This window comes from Lepidothrix coronata, unplaced genomic scaffold, assembly GCF_001604755.1.
Source record: "Lepidothrix coronata isolate B3197 unplaced genomic scaffold, Lepidothrix_coronata-1.0 Scaffold79, whole genome shotgun sequence".
NCBI lineage: Eukaryota > Metazoa > Chordata > Aves > Passeriformes > Pipridae > Lepidothrix > Lepidothrix coronata.
The window spans coordinates 2,756,941-2,775,773 of NW_016690259.1; the positions used below are offsets into that span (position 1 = coordinate 2,756,941).

Below are 18,833 nucleotides of genomic sequence, written 5' to 3' on the forward strand. Positions count from 1 at the left end.
GCTCTCTGAAAGTTTTCAAGAGTAAGACTCTTGATGCTGTCTTTTTACTTTCAGGGCTTTCTATGAGTGTTGAACAGCAGACATTATTGCTGGCATCCTGTTGTATTTCTTGGTGTTACTAGTGCTTGAGTTTGCGTATTGTATCTTTTACAGACTTTTAGTCTCATTGCTTCCCCAGATGTCTGATAGGGTGTTGTATGTAAAAACGATCTGGCTACTCCTCTGCCTAGAACTGGTGGGTGCTGGCCCTTGGGGCAGAAGGGAGGCTGATGGGAGGAATATGCTTCAAAAAATGAGTGTCTTCTGAAGGCTGTGTCTGTACCCCTCACCACTGCCAGAGAGTTAGATATTCTCCCATTCCTGCTTCTGGGATCCCGCAGAATTTGGCTTAGTGACTTAGTTTTGATACAGAGATTATTTGGGCCAATATGAAAACTTTTTGTCATCACTTTAGTCTTTGCCCAGCATTTGCCTGTGAGGAGCAGCAAGTGATTGGCTGGGCTTTTTCCTCAGCTCTGTAATTCCCCTCTCTGTCTCTGGAATATAAGAACCCAGGGGTTTGTGTTACATGAGATATACAGTGGAGAGAGCAAAAGCAAAAGCACCTGGATCTACTGCACTTTCTCTCTCTTTCTTTTGCAGGACAGCTTGAGGACAGGTGGATCACATTTCCTAGCTCAGCAGTCTTCTAGAACCAACATTTGGTTATTACCAAACAGTATTATTATTTAGGTTATTACCAAGTAATTGCTATGTCTTCTTTCTCAGTAGACCCCAAATAATACCTGGGAAATGCTATTACCTTTTTTCAATACAGCTGCAAAACCATGGTTTTATATATATATAGTTTACTCAATATATATATATATGCTATGTAAGATGTTATATAGATATGTTTGTATATATATCAGAATATAAGCAAACTGAAATACAGACAGAGGATTTCTGTAACTTGGAATAGGGTGAGTGTTCTGCAGAGACAAATCTGCTCTGAGCTGAGATGCCATCTTCATGTGTAAACATTTCTGTAATACTTAATCCACCACTTACTTTGAGGGGGCTGTTTTCACAAGAAGTCAGACTGGCCATTTGGAGTAGGCTGGGGTTGCTGGGGTAGTCTGTGCCAGAGCATCTCTAATATTTTCCCTTGTTACTTATACGTGGCTGGCCCCACATGACATTTGCCTCTTTCAGACCAGAGCATCCCTAGAGGCTGTACTTTCAGGAGGGAAATGTGCTGGCAGGCCAGTCTGGAAGCAGGAAATGGCATAGTCCAGTGAGTTATAGTGGCATAGAATACCTGACTCTCCTTTGGTTTTTAACCACAAATATCACAGTCTAGTATATCTAATCTGTTGCAGTTTACTCAATTTTGACCTCTCTGTGATTCAAGAAGGGGAAATACTAGAGTAAATTAGGGAATCTCCTTTCTTTTCTGACCTGAAACATATGTTTCTTTGATTAGACTTAGAATGTGGCAAGAAATTCTGTACCAGCTCCCAGGGCTTCCTTTTCATCTGTATAGGTTTTTTATTAATATTTAGAAAGTTTGCCTCCAGCAGTACTAAAATGTGCATCAGAGGACAACAGTTGTTTACTGTGTTTGAACTGAAGAATCTCACCCAGGAGATCTCATTCACTTGAAGTTTACATCTCTCAATCTCGACTTGCAGAAAGAGATCGATGAATAACAATTGTCATTTCAGAGTTGCACCTCTCCAATTATTTATTTGGTTGTGTGTCTTTCCAGATGTACATATAATTGGATCAGACACTAAAAACCAGATTGCAGGTTTTTAATGACAGCAAGCTCATACCTCTTTATAATGAAATAAAAAAAAATAAACACACATATCCATCTGTAAAATGATAATGACACAAGAGCTCTCCCTCCCTACCAAAACCAGTTAAAGTTAATTTATCTACTTTAAGAAACTACATTATATTCAGCAGACAGCTGACAGGTTACCCTTGGGAAGATCCATGTTTGGACATGACTCAAGATATTTTTTTTTTTACCTCAAGCTGGCAGAGGCTACAAGTGTCACCCATACTAAAGCTGGCAAGTATTGAAGATGATGTTGAGTCTCCCTGAGAGAGTTGCATCTACATTTGCTGCTCTCAGTGCACCTTCTGGCAGCCAGTCTGAGCTGCTGACTCCAGACACTTCCAAAGCAGTGGGTGCGAAGATGTGAAAAATCAACAGCAGGGGCAAAATTTAAAAATCTCCTGCTACAGGACAGTTTGGTAGTCTGCAAGAAGGATCCACCTCTAAAAGCTGCCATGACCACTGCAAGCATGTAACACTTGTCTGCAGAGTTTTAGAATAGGAAATAATATCCCTTAGTGTTTTTAAGTAGGGAACTGTTTTCTCAAAATGCCTTCCCTGATGGAGCATTAAGCTTTTCTGGCCTCGTATTTCCTTTTCTTGGCCACAGAAATCAGATGAAGAAAGGAAAAATTATGCTGGTATTCCTAACAAATGTTTTTTTCTTTAGGAAAAGAAGTGTTTTCCCTGTTTATCATTTATAATGAATTTGTGTTTCATGTTTTCCTTTGCATCAAGGTTTCAGGTAGAAAAAAGCTTTAAAAAAAATATAATTAAAAGATACTATGAAACAGGTTGTCCCTGCTTACAAATATAATAAGAACAACTATAAAGCATGTTTTTACTGTTTTTTTAACAATATGTTTGAATACAATCCATACAACTAAAACTTTAATGCTGAGAAATCTTAGCCTCAGCTCTGTGTGGAGAGGGCAGTAATGTTCAAGGACATAATCAAAGTAATGTTATCTCAACTTCATGTTTTTAGGACACTTGTCAGTCTTTGTCCAGAATTCCTTTCATTAGTAGTTCTCACCTATTAAACCTTCAAAAAATGTTGGCTACAAGAATTATAGAGAGAAGGGAAGAAAGTGTTTAAATTCTGTTCATTTGAACTTTGATAGTCAGTTTGTAATTTACCTTGTGCCTTGAGTAAGTGATGTGTATGAAGAGTGAGCTGATATCCAAGCAGTAATAAAAGCATTGAAGTGTGAGTATCAGCTTGCAACATTGCTATGCCCACATCGTGATGCCAAATTAAGGGTAAGTCCCATATAAAATATGACTTACAATGGTTCAAATAATTCTTGAATTCCCTGTTAACTAATTGCTACTACCATCATATTGTCAGACAGGTGGAGGTGTTTGGAGTCTGAGGCACTAGTCTTCAGTTGTTGGTGTTAAATGTTTCATTGTTAGCAGCTGGTAAGATTGCCTATGTTGTTCATTAAACATCACTTCCAATCTGAGTGCAGCCTTTGACAACCCAGAAATAGACAAACTCTACTTTTTCTTTTCCTCCCAGCTTTTACAATTTTACTTACTTAAAACTTTGATAGTATCAAGATGTGCTGTTCCCTAGTAACTGTACTTACGTTGCACTTGAATTACTGATCTCTGTGATGAATATAGTGAGCCAGTTACATGAAGAAAAAGAATTAGTGAAAGCATTCAAAGCATATTAGGTTCTCCTTCTTCACTTGTATGTTAGACCAGTCCAGTTTCGTATAACATAGTGTAAATTCTTGCATCCCAGCATAACTATGGCCAATATATGACCACATCACTGATTCGGTGCAGAGCCTTCCCAATAATTCTAGTCCTGCAAAAGAGGTAAATCACTTAATGTAATGCGAGGGCATGATGGATATTCAGATAAATCATTATTCTTTCCCAAGGAGAAGGATGAAGGTGAAAATGTTTCTGAAGATTAGGGTCTGTGCAGACCTCCAGACTGAGCTGGGACAAGCCTCCATTTTGCAGTTTTCCCCTGCATTTCTTCCAGACTCCCTTAATGTCTCACAGTCCCTTGTGAAATCTCCCCCTCAGACATTTGTTTTTACCACTTTGTGAGCGTGTTTTTTGCTTTCCATTACACTTGTCACTGACCTGAAATATGAAAATGTACTGAAAAAAAAGTCTTTATTCCCTGAAAATATTTTAAGCACAAGTCTTCCTACAGCATGTATGAGGGCAAAAAGACACAGTTTTCCCTCTACTGTAATGGGATTTCCTGTTACATTGGAAGGTACTTTCTTTGGTTGAAATGAGAATACTCAGTAGCAAGCAAATACTTGTATTGTTATGTTATCAAATATTATTCAGCTATTCCTATACCTGAAAGAAACTGGTCCTGAGGGGAGCACATTCACCTTGAATTCAGGGCATGCCTTGGGGAGGGCATAGATGGAGGAAAAAGAATCCATAATAAGTTAATCTGTCAAAAGCATCTTCTCCTGTCATGATCCCAGTATGTCGTAACAGAGTCTGAGTGGGGGCAAGGAACATCATCTATCCCTCGTTAGCCTTCACTGAGGGCAGGAATAGTGTATGAACTTCTGTCTTCTTAAAACTAACCATAGCAATGATTTGTCTGGGAAGAAACAGGAAAGCCCTTAAGAAAGTATTAGAATGAGATTAGCAGCAACTTGCTGTTCTGGTAGCTCTCTGCATGAACAACTTTTTTCTGATCCTCTAAACTGGACTTTGCCTGAACCTCACCACGCTTTCCCACCATGCAGTCACTGGGCTGCGTGCAGTGCTATTCTGAAACTTGGCGGTAAAATTTCAGATGCTTATTTGTCACTCTCTTTCCATCCTAAGTTCAGAACTCCCCTGCTCTGGCAGCTCAGAGGCAGTTTAATGCAATATATGCCCCTCTTTACAGGCCTTTTCTTAGTCGAAAAAAGAAAGAGCTATTTGACCAATAATGTTTTCTTCACATCTACCCCTGAGAGGATCCTCCAGAAACAAAGTAGCATAGAGAGCATCAGAGAAGCTGCCATCATACACTTGATTCATTTTGTATATTGCACTTGAAGATTGTGGCAATTGAGAGTTCTGAAATGCATAGATGAGTAGAAGGAAGAGGTGAAAATCCAGAGGCTAAGGCTTTTCTTCCAAGTATTTCCACTGCCTCTCTGTGAGAGTGCTTTGGCGTTCTGATTCCTGAATGCTGGGTGGTTCCACAGCCCTAGTGATGACCTCTTTGCTTTGCCCCAAATCTCTTTTCCTGAGAACAAATGCTGCAGCATTTTGTATTGTGGAATGTGTGTCAGTAATGTAAGCAGTAAAGTTTTAGGATAAATTGTTATGAAGACACTGAAGAGAAAAAACCTATACAGTGAAGTATGTAAGTAGAGCATCTAGCAATAATTCTGCTTTGGGTGTGAGAGATAATGGCCTGTGTTTCAGTGGTAATAAAAATGTTCTATTAAGTTCTCTGAACCCATTGCAATGTGATAGAAAACAGCAAATGATGAAACAGTGCTTTAAGGGGAGCTTACACATCCAGTGAGCATAAAATAAACATATTAAAATAGAAAAAAAAACCCTGATTTCCAGTACTTATTGTTTTATCACTTCCATCATGGGTATAGGATAAAAGAAAACTCTTACTTGCTTGTTAGAAGAAGAAAGCTCCTACTTGAAGTTCTTACTTGGCAGATGTCAGTTGAAAGCTCTGCTAAGGAATATGCTGCAATGTCAAACTCTGTTGGGTAATTTTAGACAAATGTGTCATGTGTGACATGGAAATATGGCATGCTGTACATTAGTGATTTCCCAAGTGTTTGGATCAGGTAGTAATGTGCTGAGAAAGTGCTCTTTATCTCTCCTCACTGTGTACTTGTATAGCAGTGGGGAAAGGCTTTTGGTAGAAATTACTTTAGTCAGAAAAAGAATCCATTTACAATATGTGCCTTCTAACATCTTTCAGACAATGCATTGTATTAAAGAGGCATTTTTTGATTAATGTTTTATAAACATTTTTCAGCATGACAGCTTAAAGTCCCTGTAAAATTGTAAATGCGTGCATAGTGCTCACTTCCATAAAGTCAAATGCCATCTCATAAAGTCTAGTTGGATCCTGTCAGTGACAGTGACACAGAATCAGTACCTTGGAGCATTAAAATTAATTTGCTTCATTTATATTACTGCAGTGATAGCTAGATGAAAAGAGTCCTATATTTAAATTATCTTAAAAATACCTTCAAATATTTTAGGGTTTTTTATTATTATTATTTTACATTTAACTAAATGTAGTGAAGTGCAGCATAATATTTTCATGGGCCTTTTAAGAAGGTGACTACGAAAGGGGAAAGGGGTGGATGTGGGAGGCTATACTGTGTGTAAAGCTGGAGGAAGGATTAAATGGCTCTCAGTTGTGCAGGCTACTAAAGAAACAGTGGCCTTTGGCCAGGGCTGATACACCACAGCCTTGGAGCCAAACTGGAACACCCTGGAGCAAAGAGGGCTTTCCTGTACTGGACTCTAAGAGCAGTCCTCTCACTCTTCCTTACCCTGGCTGAAGGTCACGGGTACACAGTGTTTCTCTTGCTAGTTGTTCCTCAGGTTTGCAAAGTGCTTATGTGAAAGAAAGAGCTCAGTGACTATGCAAACAGGGAGAAAAATGAAATGTACTCTGTATCTTCTCTTGGCTGCAGTGGGATTGTGATGTCAGTGCCCGCTGCCTTTAGTGGAGCTTAGTGATTTTAGTGGAAGCACCCAAAATTTACACTGCTGCAATGACCTGAATCAAAGGTCTTGGGAAGCAAACTCGAGGAGGCTGGAAACATGGGAGTGGAGAACAGGAGGGAAGAGGAGGAAGGAAGAAAATACAAATGGAAAAAGAGCCAAAGAGCAATGAGGAAGATGGGAACATGCACTGGTAGGAGAAACATAGCCAGGCAAAGGGGAAGAGGGAAATTTGGGTTAAAAATGCTCTTGTTTGAAAGGGATATCTGTGGAATGATCTCTATGTTTCCTCCCTTCTGCTACAGCTGTCTGTAGTCCTGGTCAGGTGAGGTGCTGCTTTCTAATCCAGCTGGATACCACATTCCTTCTTTCTTTGGAGGAGGATGGAATACAAACCTTACTCGTGCCTGTCATGATGTTTGGTCAGCTCTGATCCAAGAGATGGACACACATTCATGCAATAAAGCTCTTTAAAAGATTTTGGCAACTCAATAACTTGTTAAACCCCAATCTGAGCAAAGCTGCCCAACTTGGAACCAAATCATAGAAAAAAACTTCGTCATTCAGGTCTCATGATATGTTGTGAGAGTCTTTGGCAGAGGAGTTGAATTAGGCTGCTGGAAGCCTGAAACTTCCTAAACCACAGCAGCATGAATGGGTGTTTGTGGCATGAGCCTTCAGACCATGGCAGCAATCCTAAACTTAAGGAAATGATTATCTGCAAACTGATAATGCCAGTGTTCCTCCTCCAGTGCCAATCAAGATGAAGACCCACAGAAGTCAGTCCACTTACCCTGAAATTTAGATAAGTGAAAACAAAATCCTTACAGGCATTGTTCTTTATACATGTGAATGCAGCCTTAATGCTCCAGATGGCAAATAAATACCTGAGTAATATTGGGGCGTGGGGAGAGGGAGTAGCTGCCATGTACTTGTGAGGAAGCTGAAGCCTAAAGTAGTGGTTTGGGTTTTTTAATATATGTAACTTGATCTTGTGCAGAATTTTACTTGCCTTGGACTCAGTGTAGCTATCACACTCCATTGGCACTGGAAGCAATATGCTATAAAAGATGAGGAAAAGAGCAGTGAACAGACCAAAATAAAGATAACCATTTTGCTTAGCACCTTCATTCCTGAAAGATTTAAACAAATTTCATTTATTCTATTAGTTCTGTCATAGCCATGCCTGCTCATGTTACTCCTGTTCCAGTCAGTGTTTTTGTTATAGCTGCTCCTAGTGCTAGTTCATAATCTCAGTTTGAAAATGCATAATGGGCTAAGATTCAGCATACAAGATCAGCCCAAGCATTACAATGTTACTTTTCTTCCTTTGGCTGGGATTTGATTTTCATTTGGTTTGGGTTTTCTTGTTGTTTTGTGTTTCATTTCTTTCCCATGTGTTTCATATATATATATATCTAAAGAAAAATATAGGTTTGAGGTTTTCTAAGAGAAGGAAAAGTAACTATTAAAGCATGTTTTTCCTAGTTGGATGTTTGCATGAGTTTTATATATTTGGAAAATATTAGCAGTCATACTGATGCTTTCAGTTACTACATATTGCTACTAAAAAGTTTAGACAACATTTTAAAAAATAAATAAAATCCATGCTGTTTTGTTTTAGCTTTATGATAATGTTACTGACACAAGCATTTGTGACTATACTATGCGGATCTCTGTCATGAAATATTTTCTGAGAGAGTTGCAGACTGGCTGAGTTGGAATTAAAAAAATCAGAAAGTGCCTAATAAGCCAACAGGGCTTTTTCAGTTCCCATTGAACTATTCCTTACATGCAAAAATGATTATTATTTCTTCTTTTCCCCAGTTAGCATTTCCTGGTAAATAACAGGAACTTTAATTGCACATTTAGTAGCTTACAGGAACCTATTGTTGTGACATGTATTTAAACAAGCTGTGAATTAAGAACCTCTTTCCACCCAGTGATCTAATTATATTGTCACACTAATTATAGTATTTTGTATTTATATTTGACAACTTTAATTTTCTTTTCCTAGTTTACCGAAATAGCTTTTCTCTAGAGAATTTACCTTTTAGGCTGGAATTTCTTATCTTTTCTTTCAGAAAACGTATAGTAATCTAAAACGTGTCTCAGTCACTTTGGGTCCAATCTGTTCATGTCTCTGCCATTAGTTTTCTGTGTGATCTTAGGCTGGTCATTGTAGTGTTTCTGACTCTGTAGGAGCCCCGTTCAGCTTAGTAAAGTGGTTTTGGATCTGTGGATGAAATTGCACTACCAAAACACCAGGTACCGTCTTACACACATAAATATAGCAAGTTCATAGCTTGAGACTCTCATATATTTTCCTGAGATTAGAGAATAGGAAAGGACCCACAAGGGTCAAGTTGAGACTTGGAAACAGGCAATAAAACCTTTATCTGTTTGAAAAAAACAGAATGATGGGCATATGAAGTAAATTATGTGTCTTGGTATAATGAAAATGCCCATTTAATTTCTATCCAAATATTATCTATTCCCAAGCCCCAGAAATTACTGTTAATAATAAGCACCCCTATGGTGTGATAGGTTCATGATGTTTCAAAGGTAATTATAATACTGAAATTAAGCATGCAAACCCTTATTTATTTGATTTGGTCGTTCCCTGGAAATACCCCCATAAGTAAAGGCTACTAGCATGGGGATGAGATTTTTAGTGGTGTAATGTGATGAAGCTAATAAAAACAGTTACAAGAAATGGTGCTGTGGAAACATGAAGATTTCAGCAAGCCTAGTCATGTGTCAGCAATAGTGGGGCACTAGTCGAGTGGGAATATTCAACAAATAAGCTGTTTGTTCACATAGGGAGGAGGCAACTTTCATGAAGGGAAACCTGAAAGGGTGTTGAGGACAGGAATCTATCCAATATATAAGGAAAAGTTAACATGAATGTGGCAACTTTGGCTGAAACATCTGCTAATGGGGAAATGGAGGGGCATGTGGCACAAAGCTCAGCTTTTTGCCACTGCTGAGAAAGGAGCCAGGTTAGATGGGGATTTGAGCAACCTGGTCTAGTGGAAGGTTGTCCCCTTGGCAGGGGTTTTGGAACTGGATGGTCTTTAAGGTCCCTTCCAACCCGAACTGTTCTGTCATTCTATGGGACGTTCAGATGAGCTCTGTGGAAGTGGTGTTTAGTCTGCTTCACTGCAAGGTTGATGCTGGCAGAAAATTCTGAGAATGACATTTAGGATGAGGGAGAAAATAAGGTATGTTCTCAGGAGGCTCCTGAGGAATTCCAGCTGCTCTTGTTGGTGACGATGCAAATATCTGGTCAGGCAAGACAGAGCTGGTTGCAGGTTTTACCCACACCTGCACTTTGTGGAGCATGGTAGCAAAGTTCCAAGATTTAAACAGATAATTTTGAACAATACAGTGTTCAAAGTAAACCTAATCGGTTTCATTACTGGAAAACTGAATGACATTTAATTTTACTTATCATATCATCAAGTGGGAAGATTATGCATGGAGTTATCTAAAAAAATTAGCACTGTGAAGTGCAAATTCAAGCTCTGAGGAAAAATGGCCCATCTTTAGCTCTCAACACTCACTTCCTTCTGCATCTGCCAGCTTCGTACTGCAGCTGCTGCCTAACTCTTCCCAGGCATGAGCACTTCTTATTGCTCACTCAGTTCACTAAACCTTTTCTCTCTTGTGCTCTCTCTCTTCTGAAACACACAGGTAGAGCAGAGATGTGAGCACTCACCTGCAGAATGCTTGACTCTTCCTTGACTACATGAATCAGTCAAAGCAGGGAAGGCTGTCATTTGGGTGCTCACCAGCTGGCAGGGAGTGTGCCAGGAAAACATGACCCTTCTCCAATGGTGAACAGACTGAAGAAAGGTCGCAAGCGGGAGTCGGGCAGGTTGGATGGAGGACAGTCATGCAAACACAAAACAGCACAGTGTGAGGAAGTAGTAAATAAGCAGTAGGGAACTATGCTCAGCAACTGAACAGTCATGCTATAGCAGAATGTGTTGTGTGTGAAGCCTGCAGCAGCAGTTCGACAACTATTAGCATAGTTAGAAAAGATCTTTTATGGCATTCCCTACTCCTCCCTTTCTGCCACAGAACTTTCTCTGCTGTGTATTTTTTGTGTTCATGTTCTTGCTGGTTTAGGCTGGATTTTTTAATATATCAAACTTCTGACTCTTCATTTGGTTTCTTTTGGGTTTCTTTCTTTTTTGGTGAAATGTCAAGGTAACATAAAATGCTTTGCTTTTATCTGGAGCTCAAAGACAGAGCTGAGAGTCTGTCTCCTGTTTTTCTGCCTGCAGGGATTCCCATGCTGAAGATCGTATTTGCGGGTTATGAGCACCTGTCCTTAATTTCTGTCCCCTTGCTCATCTATCATCCTGCTCAGATTCTTCTTGGCAGCCTGTTGGTACCAACGATAAAATCCTGGATGGTTTCTAGGCAAAAGGTAAGAATTCCTGGATTTCATTTATAATGGAAATTGTGCTGTGGGGAAAAAAAAATACCTGAACACAAGTCCTAAACTCCTCAGGTTCCTTCTTGGTGATCCTGTGGTAGGGATTTTTCTGTTTCTTTGTTTCCACTGTGACAGTGATAGTCAGAGCAGTATCAAATTAAAAGTGCTGAACTTTATCCCCCTTTGAAAAGGGGGCTGAAAAGACTCTGAAAAAGTTCAAAGCTTGAAGTTAGACCTCTACACTTAATTCAAATAAAAAATTCATTCAAATTATGAATTCAGAATATGCCCCATAAAAATGGATCCACCTTGAGCTAATTGTCACAGCTTTAGATCTCCTTTATGGAGAAGTGACAAAGAGGTGTCCACTGGAATGGGAGCTGGGCAAATCAGACAAAATGAGGGCACTTTCTAAACTAGACTGAAGTAGGATGAAAACACCTTTTAACTTGGGTCACCCTTTTGCAATAGCAAGAAGTCTACAGCAGTCTAGTGCATCACATTTCATGCCAAAATTATGACATGGGATAGCTTGTAGGATTATAGACTATAACCTAGAGGGTTTGGCACCAACATCACTGATTCAAATTATGCTTATTTCAGTACAAATTGAAGGCATTGATATCTGACAGCCATTCTGTGATTTATATGAAATAATTGCAGTGGTTTTAGTTGGATTCTCAGAATAGTAGTAACCACCTTGCAAAAAGCTAGTCCATGGAATAGATTTTAATGCTGTCTTTTTAATGTTCTGAGTTAATAAAGATCAAGCCGTGGCAACTGAAGCAGCCTTGACAGCCAGTTTCGGTGATGCTTCATAGTGTGGGAAGCCCAGCTTCACCAGTACCCCACATTCTCCACTTACCAGTGTAGAAATTTTATTTATAACTCTCATATTTCCAATTTTCAGCAAAACCCAACAGGCTGTCATTTTACTAGCTTCACTCCACTAAAGTAACCTTGCTAACCTGAATGCTAAAATTCTAAAAATCAGTGATTTTCATGTGTTACCCGAACTGTACAAAGCAGGAAAACTCAGTTTTCAGGAGCTGAGTTCAGAAATCAGACCTTTTTTTAGATATACTGATCTTAGCCTCCAAAAATGGAAATTTGAGAGTCAAATATCATTTATCCAACTGTCTGAAAGTCATGGGTTTTCTTTTAATCAGAAATTATCAGGAGGCATTTCAGGTTGTATAAAGAAAATTCCATGCTATTCCTGCAGAAAGATAACCTAAAGTTGATTCAATGACAGAACAATCCCCGCAGTGCTGACTTCTCTTCAGCATGTCACTGCTTTCTACTGCCAAGACCAGGAGTGGAGCTGGAGTTCATCCAGACCTCCCTGATCCTCAGGGCAGTAATGGCCTTTAGGGGCTGCTGTCAGCTGCTGCAAGTTAAAACAGCCTTTAAACAGAGCATCAGAACAGTCAACTAGCACTGGAGAGATTTACAGTTCACCAGCACTAGTTTCTTATTCATTAAGCATCAAATAAACCTCCTGTGCTAATCAGACTGTAATGCTACTGTAGAACCACTTTGGGGGATTGTTGTTCTGTTGCAGCAGTTTCTTCAGTTGGTCTTCTGTATTATTCACAAATGTTATTTTAATTACTCTTTGAAAAAAATCAATGAGGTTGGGTCTGGTACAGTTGCAATAAGTATAATAGAAGTGAATGTTTTGACTGGATAATGGTCTCCCGCTTTGAAAATAAACATGTCATCATCACCCTTGATGTTTATTTTCTACAAACACCTTGGCTTCATTTTGGCATCTCTCTTGCAGGGGGAGACGGTTATCCAGTCACAGTACTCAACTGCAGTGACATTCTTACTTAATTATGATAGTACATGTGATCTGGTTGTATGAAATTGAATTTAAATATTTAGAAGTTCATCTACACTAAGGTATTTCTAGTTTGTAAATATGGCAGCAGAATCTGCCAAACTACAAAGTTAAAAAATTGTTTCCCCAAACAAAATGTGGAATGATGTCTCTCTCCAAAGTCTCTTGCTGAATAATATCCAAAAGACTAATCTCGAGTGGCTGGATTTCACAATAGTTAAATGCTGGTGTTTCTGAGGGGAATATAGCCTATTTATTTTTAAAGGTTTGGATTTTTTTTAAGGGTTTACATTTTGCTGAAGTGATTTTCAAGCAGCGCTTACAAGCTTTGAATGTACAATATTAAAGGTTAATATCTACAATAAGAATCCCCATCAGACATCTCTCAGACTGAAAATTGCTTGTTTAGCCAACCCACTGGAGATGAGAAGTCTCGCCCTTGACAGACAAATGCCAGTTTGTCAGGGCTTTTCACCCAAAAGACTTAAGGAAAATGGAGGTCCTAAATTTTAGGAATTTGCAAATGTCACTGATTTCCCTCTCACTCAGGCCAATTCATCCTGCACAAGAAAGCACCGAGTTTTTTTGTTGCAGAGCACACCAACAGTCAGCATCCTTCAGAGTGACCACATCGGTATACAGGAGCAGCTGAAAACCTAACACCTTTTAAGCCTGTCACATTTCTCTCCTAAGTTAGAGAGGCTGCTTCCTCCAAACTGGAAGCATGATCATCTGTCATTGAGTTGAACTTCTGTCTCACACTGAATAAATAGCTTAGCTACCACGGTTGGCCAACTCTGTGGGGAAAACAGAGCTGGACCCTGCCATCAAATAAAGGCATGGGGTTTTTCTCTTCTTCAGCAGCAGTAGACTACAGCTACAAAGTCATCAGGTGTCCCCTGGCATAAGATCACCTCTGGACTGGTGGATCTTGGCTTATTCCTCAGGAGGGAAGGTATAAACATCGAGGTGCATGGCATCCACCACTGCAACAGTGACTATCCTTTCAGCAGGCTTCGAGCCATGTGGAAGGAAGCCAGGGAACACAAAGGTGTTGGCAGAAATTTGCACACTTTCCCTAAACGGGTCAGAAGCTCTGTGCTGCAAGTAGTTTGAGTGGGCTCCAAATAGTTGCTTTCTAAAAGGCATCTGAGACCCATCTCCTCTTCCATCTCTGGTGCTATAGGCATAGCCCTTGTGGTTCCTCTATGAAGGCTGTCTGTGTATGTGGAGGTTGGGATGGGCTATCAGAGACAGAAACATCATCACAGAACCCAGAGTGGCCCGTCAGCTCCGTGCTGACTCCTCTCTCAGCCTCCCAGAAGTACATGCAGCATTTTGTTGCCCCTTATAAATGAAAATCTTGTGCTGTTGGTTGTCTTCTAAAAATATAAAGAGTGACTGTTCTGTTTGCTGTTCACAGGCACTGAAGTTAACCAGGCAGCCCAAAGCACCCGTGAAGGTATAATTGTGGAGATGGCCTGTGTCACAGTGAATGTATATATGTACTATACTGTACACATGGACAATTGAGACAACTGGGTTTTGTGAATGTTGCTTCAGTGCATATTTTATTTTTATATATATATATATATATATATTAAAAGATACCTGTTAAGTGCCTTACAGATGCATTTTTGGCAAAAGCATTGTTTCCAGAAGCCACTGCGTTGGTTACTGCAAGAGGTTGTACAGTATTTTGGAGTCTTTAGTTTTTTATTTTTCTAACCAAGTGAATGGTCATGACTGACAGCTGTTTCTTCCGTTGCCCCTGCTGTGAAGCCAAGGTGCACCAGCTGTAAGTCTCTATTTTAAACTAGCCAAAATGACCAGAAGCCTATCCCACTGCTGGCTTACCATGGGGAAGAGCTTTCTGAAGGTTTTTTTCTGAGATTGACTTGAATTTCTATGTGACTCTGTTACACTCCCTAGTCATATGACTGTGACATGCCTTTTTCTTCTGAGTTTGTGTATACTCAGCATGGGGCCATCCATTGGATAGAAGCTGAGAAGCATGAATCATTTGCATTTGTTGACACAGTTGTCTAGACATTCCTTCAAAGTTAATGGTTTCTCAAGAAAATTCTTTTAATTCCATTGTATGATATTGTGCCATTGTATGTCTTAAATGCCTCATAAGCTTCTTCAAAGAAATGGTCTGGTGCTTGGGATCTGAGTGAAGTATTTGTGTTTGCAGCTAGGAGATCTTTTTGTAATTTATCCCTGAAGAAAACAAATTTTTTGTTTCCTTTTTTTCCTTTTCCTTCCCCTGGTACAATGCATGGAGACCTGCAGTGACAGAATTTAGGATGCTAATATTGAAACAGAGCCTTTATTGTAGTATGCCAAGATATGTTTTCTTTATTGCTGCATTGGTAATGAATAATACCTTGTGAGGACAAGAAACTTGACAATTTTTTTTTTTTTGGTAATTAAAAGGATCCTTAGAGTAACAGAAATGCTATGTTAGCTCATTTGACAATCAACCACAACTTTTTAAAAATTATATTACTCTTTTTAACAAACTTATATAACAAAAAAATACGAAATACTATTTATAAGAAAGGAACCCAGGCATGTATTTAAACATATAGCCAGCAATGCATCTTTTCTGGATAGATTTCAGAAACGTACATAGTCCAGACTGGGAGCTGTACCCATGTGCAAAAAGTGTGCTGGCAATGGTGCATTAAAGTATTAAAAGTAATTAAAGAAATAGGTCAAACTTGGATCGATATAAATGCAGAAGTTCCACGTGTGTCATGGTTAACACTGCAGCTAATGGTGCAACTGAGTGCAAACACCTTGGAGCAGATCTTTAGCAAATATAAATTACTGTAGCTGTGATACGGCTGTAGCCGCTTGCACAAGCTAAAGATCTTTTGTGTGACAATAGGCATGTGAAATTCATATCCTTTTGCCTTAGTGAAAAAATATTGTGCTTGGTTTACCCAGTCTGTTATTTCCAGTCTGTTATTCCTGTGAAAAACAGGAAAGTAATCTGGTACCAATCCTCGGTGCTTTACCAGACGGTCAGTCTCTGTTGCCGTCTGTGTGAGAATCTACGGGGTATGCTGACAGCATCACCCTGTTCAGAATTGTCATCACCAATAAAACGACCATGTGACAAAGGTGTGGGAGGTGGCAGCATGCGGAATTCTGTCATTCCCTGGAGGGGGATCGAACTCTCCCCGCTGAGCAGGCAAGAGGGCTGAGGGACGCTGTCCAGCGCCCATGTCCCCTAGGGCTGTGCTGTCTGCTCACTGGCCAGTGATGAGATGGGCAGTGGGCAGTGAGCTTGTGGATTTGATCAGTGCATCCCTAGATAGCACAGGCAGATCCACCTGTGGGGAACTGGAGAGAATAGCATGCATGTGCTTGGGCCAAATTGAAGGTTCCCCTTCCCTAAGCATGTTAAGTGGTTACTGGCTCCATATGGGAAAAAATTCCTTTGGGCTTAAAAACCCTGCTTGCAGCGGGGGACTGCTTCCAGACTCAGGACAGTTTCCTTTTGTTCTGTTTCCATAAACCTGAATTTCCAGAGTATATAAAGATTCGATCCCAGTCCCACTGAAACTGTTGATTCTTTCTGTTGATTATGAAAGGCAGAACAACAGGCCCAGAAAGAGTGTTCACTTCTTCAAAATGTATGGGAAGAGTTCAAGCAGACAGTAACTGACTGTGGCTGTGTCAATGCTGAATAGTCAGAACACTGCAGGAACCCCTACTGAGCTACCTCTGCGTACTGAATCTCTGACTTTCAGTACATCCAACAACTTGCTTATTTTCCACTGAACACATCCTTTGTTTTTTGTTAATTTTTTTTCCACATTTAAGAATATTTCAAACTGGTTTATGGTGTAGCTTTGTTGGAGTCTTTACAAAGTCCTTTTTGATTGCTCGGAGCAGCCTGAATATTGTGTATGAGCGTTGGAGGTGTTGGTCTAAAGGGAATATAAAGCAAAATACTGAAATATGAATATACTGAAATATGTATTTTAAATCCATACTTAATGAAACTTAAATATGCACATCAATTTTGTTATGTTTAAAGACTGTTGAGATGTTTGTTTTATGACTTGTTATATGTCTTTAATAAACAGAATGGTTTTGAATTTAATTTTGTTAATAGGAAAACAAGATAAAATTACTGATCCTCTAGGTCAAATTTTACCTCTGTTATCTACATTTAATTCTTTTCTGGGTGAGCTTTTAAACTCTTGACTTGTTTTTTAAAAAAAAAAAAATCCATGAACCGTATGGAAATATTTTATGAACTTGGGGAAAGAAAGTCCTCAGAATACTGCCCATTGTCATCAACTGAAAATTAATTCATTGAACCCAAACAATTTTTCAAGAAAGAATTAGAACAGTTCTGAAGTATTTTCCACTTTTTGACTTTAAATTTAACCATTATTAAACATAATCAGGCAAAACGAGAGCTTTGCCCTTGTTAAAACATGAGGATTTTCTTGAGCATCAATATTTCTTATTTCTGCATCTCTCTAATCCCATCTAATGATAGCAGAGGTAAAAAAACCCACCCAAACAAGAAAACAGCACTTCAGAGGTCACAGGGAATGTTAGCACTTTGTGTTGAGTTACTCAAACATGTTATTTCCCTCTTTTGTGCGCTAAATTGAAAAGCTTTTGATGACTCCAGTAATTTATCTTACCAAGATAAATAATTTTTAATGTACTTAAAATCAAAAGTGTGGCTGTGTTTTTTCTTATAGATCCTCTAGTTAGTGTGGATAGGTTATATGACAGAAAGGCAGTCTCAGCAGAAGCTGCACAGTTGTGCTTGTTCGCAGAGCAGAAGGAGAGTAATCCAGCAGCTTGGTTTTACAGAAGTAGTCCCCTATGTTACTCTGGCAGTCAGGGAAAAAGGAGCTGTTAGTTTTATTTGTGTACGGTTTTCTGTGGAAATATCTTGACAGCAGGAGGTTAGAAGGCAAGATGAAATATGGTCTGTCTGCAAGCACATTGATTTATGTGCAAGTGCATACGTGCATAAGAGATGAGCAGTTATATATGTAGAAATGACTAGAAAGGACCAAGTCCCTGGTATACATTTTTTTGCAAGACTGCATATGGAGAAAGAGCTACTTTTTTTTGATGTTATTCTGCCATTAAAAGTAAAATTTCAGACACTGAATTGTGTTTTGTGTTGAATCATAATCTCATACAGAAGCTTTACCGCAGACACTCGCAGCTTTGTATTTGTAAACTAGACTATTTTGCACTTAAATAGATGTTAATGCGTTTGGGAATTACAGCACAGTAAAGGGCTAAATCATAGTTTCTCCATTTCGTTATAATCCAAAAGCATTTTTATTACTATTATTATAAAGTGCCAGAAACACAGGCAGTCCCTCGCAAACACGTTAAATAGACAAGAGACTAAATTCTGCCCTTGGTTACACTTGTACATCTCCAGTGCAAGGTTGTTAAGCTGCAGAGCGGTCTCCCCAGGGAAGCTGTTTGAAGAGCCCTGCCATTGTTCTAACAAAGCTCAGGGATAATGCAGCACATGAGGAGAGTAAATGAAGAGTACTTTACTTTAGGTTTGGTGGCCTGCCCTCTCCGGCATCTTGCAAACTGAATCTCTATTTCTGGCTGCCTATTTCCATGGATAGCCCCAATCTCCCAAGCATCCTGTCAGGACAGTGTGAGACAAGGGATGTTGTCTCCTCTTTGCTATTTTCTTGCTTCAACCAACGTTATCCCTTGTGATAATTAGACCGTGCCTTCTTTGAGGAAGCATTTTGACTTCAACTCTTCAAAGTTTACATGAATGGTTCCTGTAAAATTCTCTCATTCAACAGAGGGCACCCTGCAGGATGGTAAGTAATCTTCTGCAGTCACATGGACAAGGACTTACTGATGGCTTTAGCTGTGAAGGACTAGAGAAAGCAAGAGAAAGCAGTGCTGAGAAGTGCAGATGTGAGACGTTGCTCCAGGCAGGTCTGCTTCCTGCTGGATTCTAGGTGTAGCAGAGGTCATGGAAGCAGCCT

The 18,833-nt window shown here is 39.5% G+C and overlaps 1 protein-coding gene across 2 annotated transcripts in view; it reads left to right on the forward strand.

Annotated features, from left to right (window-relative positions):
• The window catches only part of SLC10A7 (solute carrier family 10 member 7), a 148,054-nt gene extending 130,080 nt beyond the window's left edge, over positions 1–17,974 (forward strand). For both annotated transcript variants that reach the window (XM_017820144.1, XM_017820146.1), the window contains 2 exons: positions 10,816–10,961; positions 14,240–17,974. In XM_017820144.1, coding sequence (XP_017675633.1) covers positions 10,816–10,961; positions 14,240–14,284 — 191 coding nt within the window. In that variant the 3' untranslated portion in view covers positions 14,285–17,974. The remainder of the gene's footprint in view (positions 1–10,815; positions 10,962–14,239) is intronic.
• Positions 17,975–18,833: the final 859 nt, after the last annotated feature.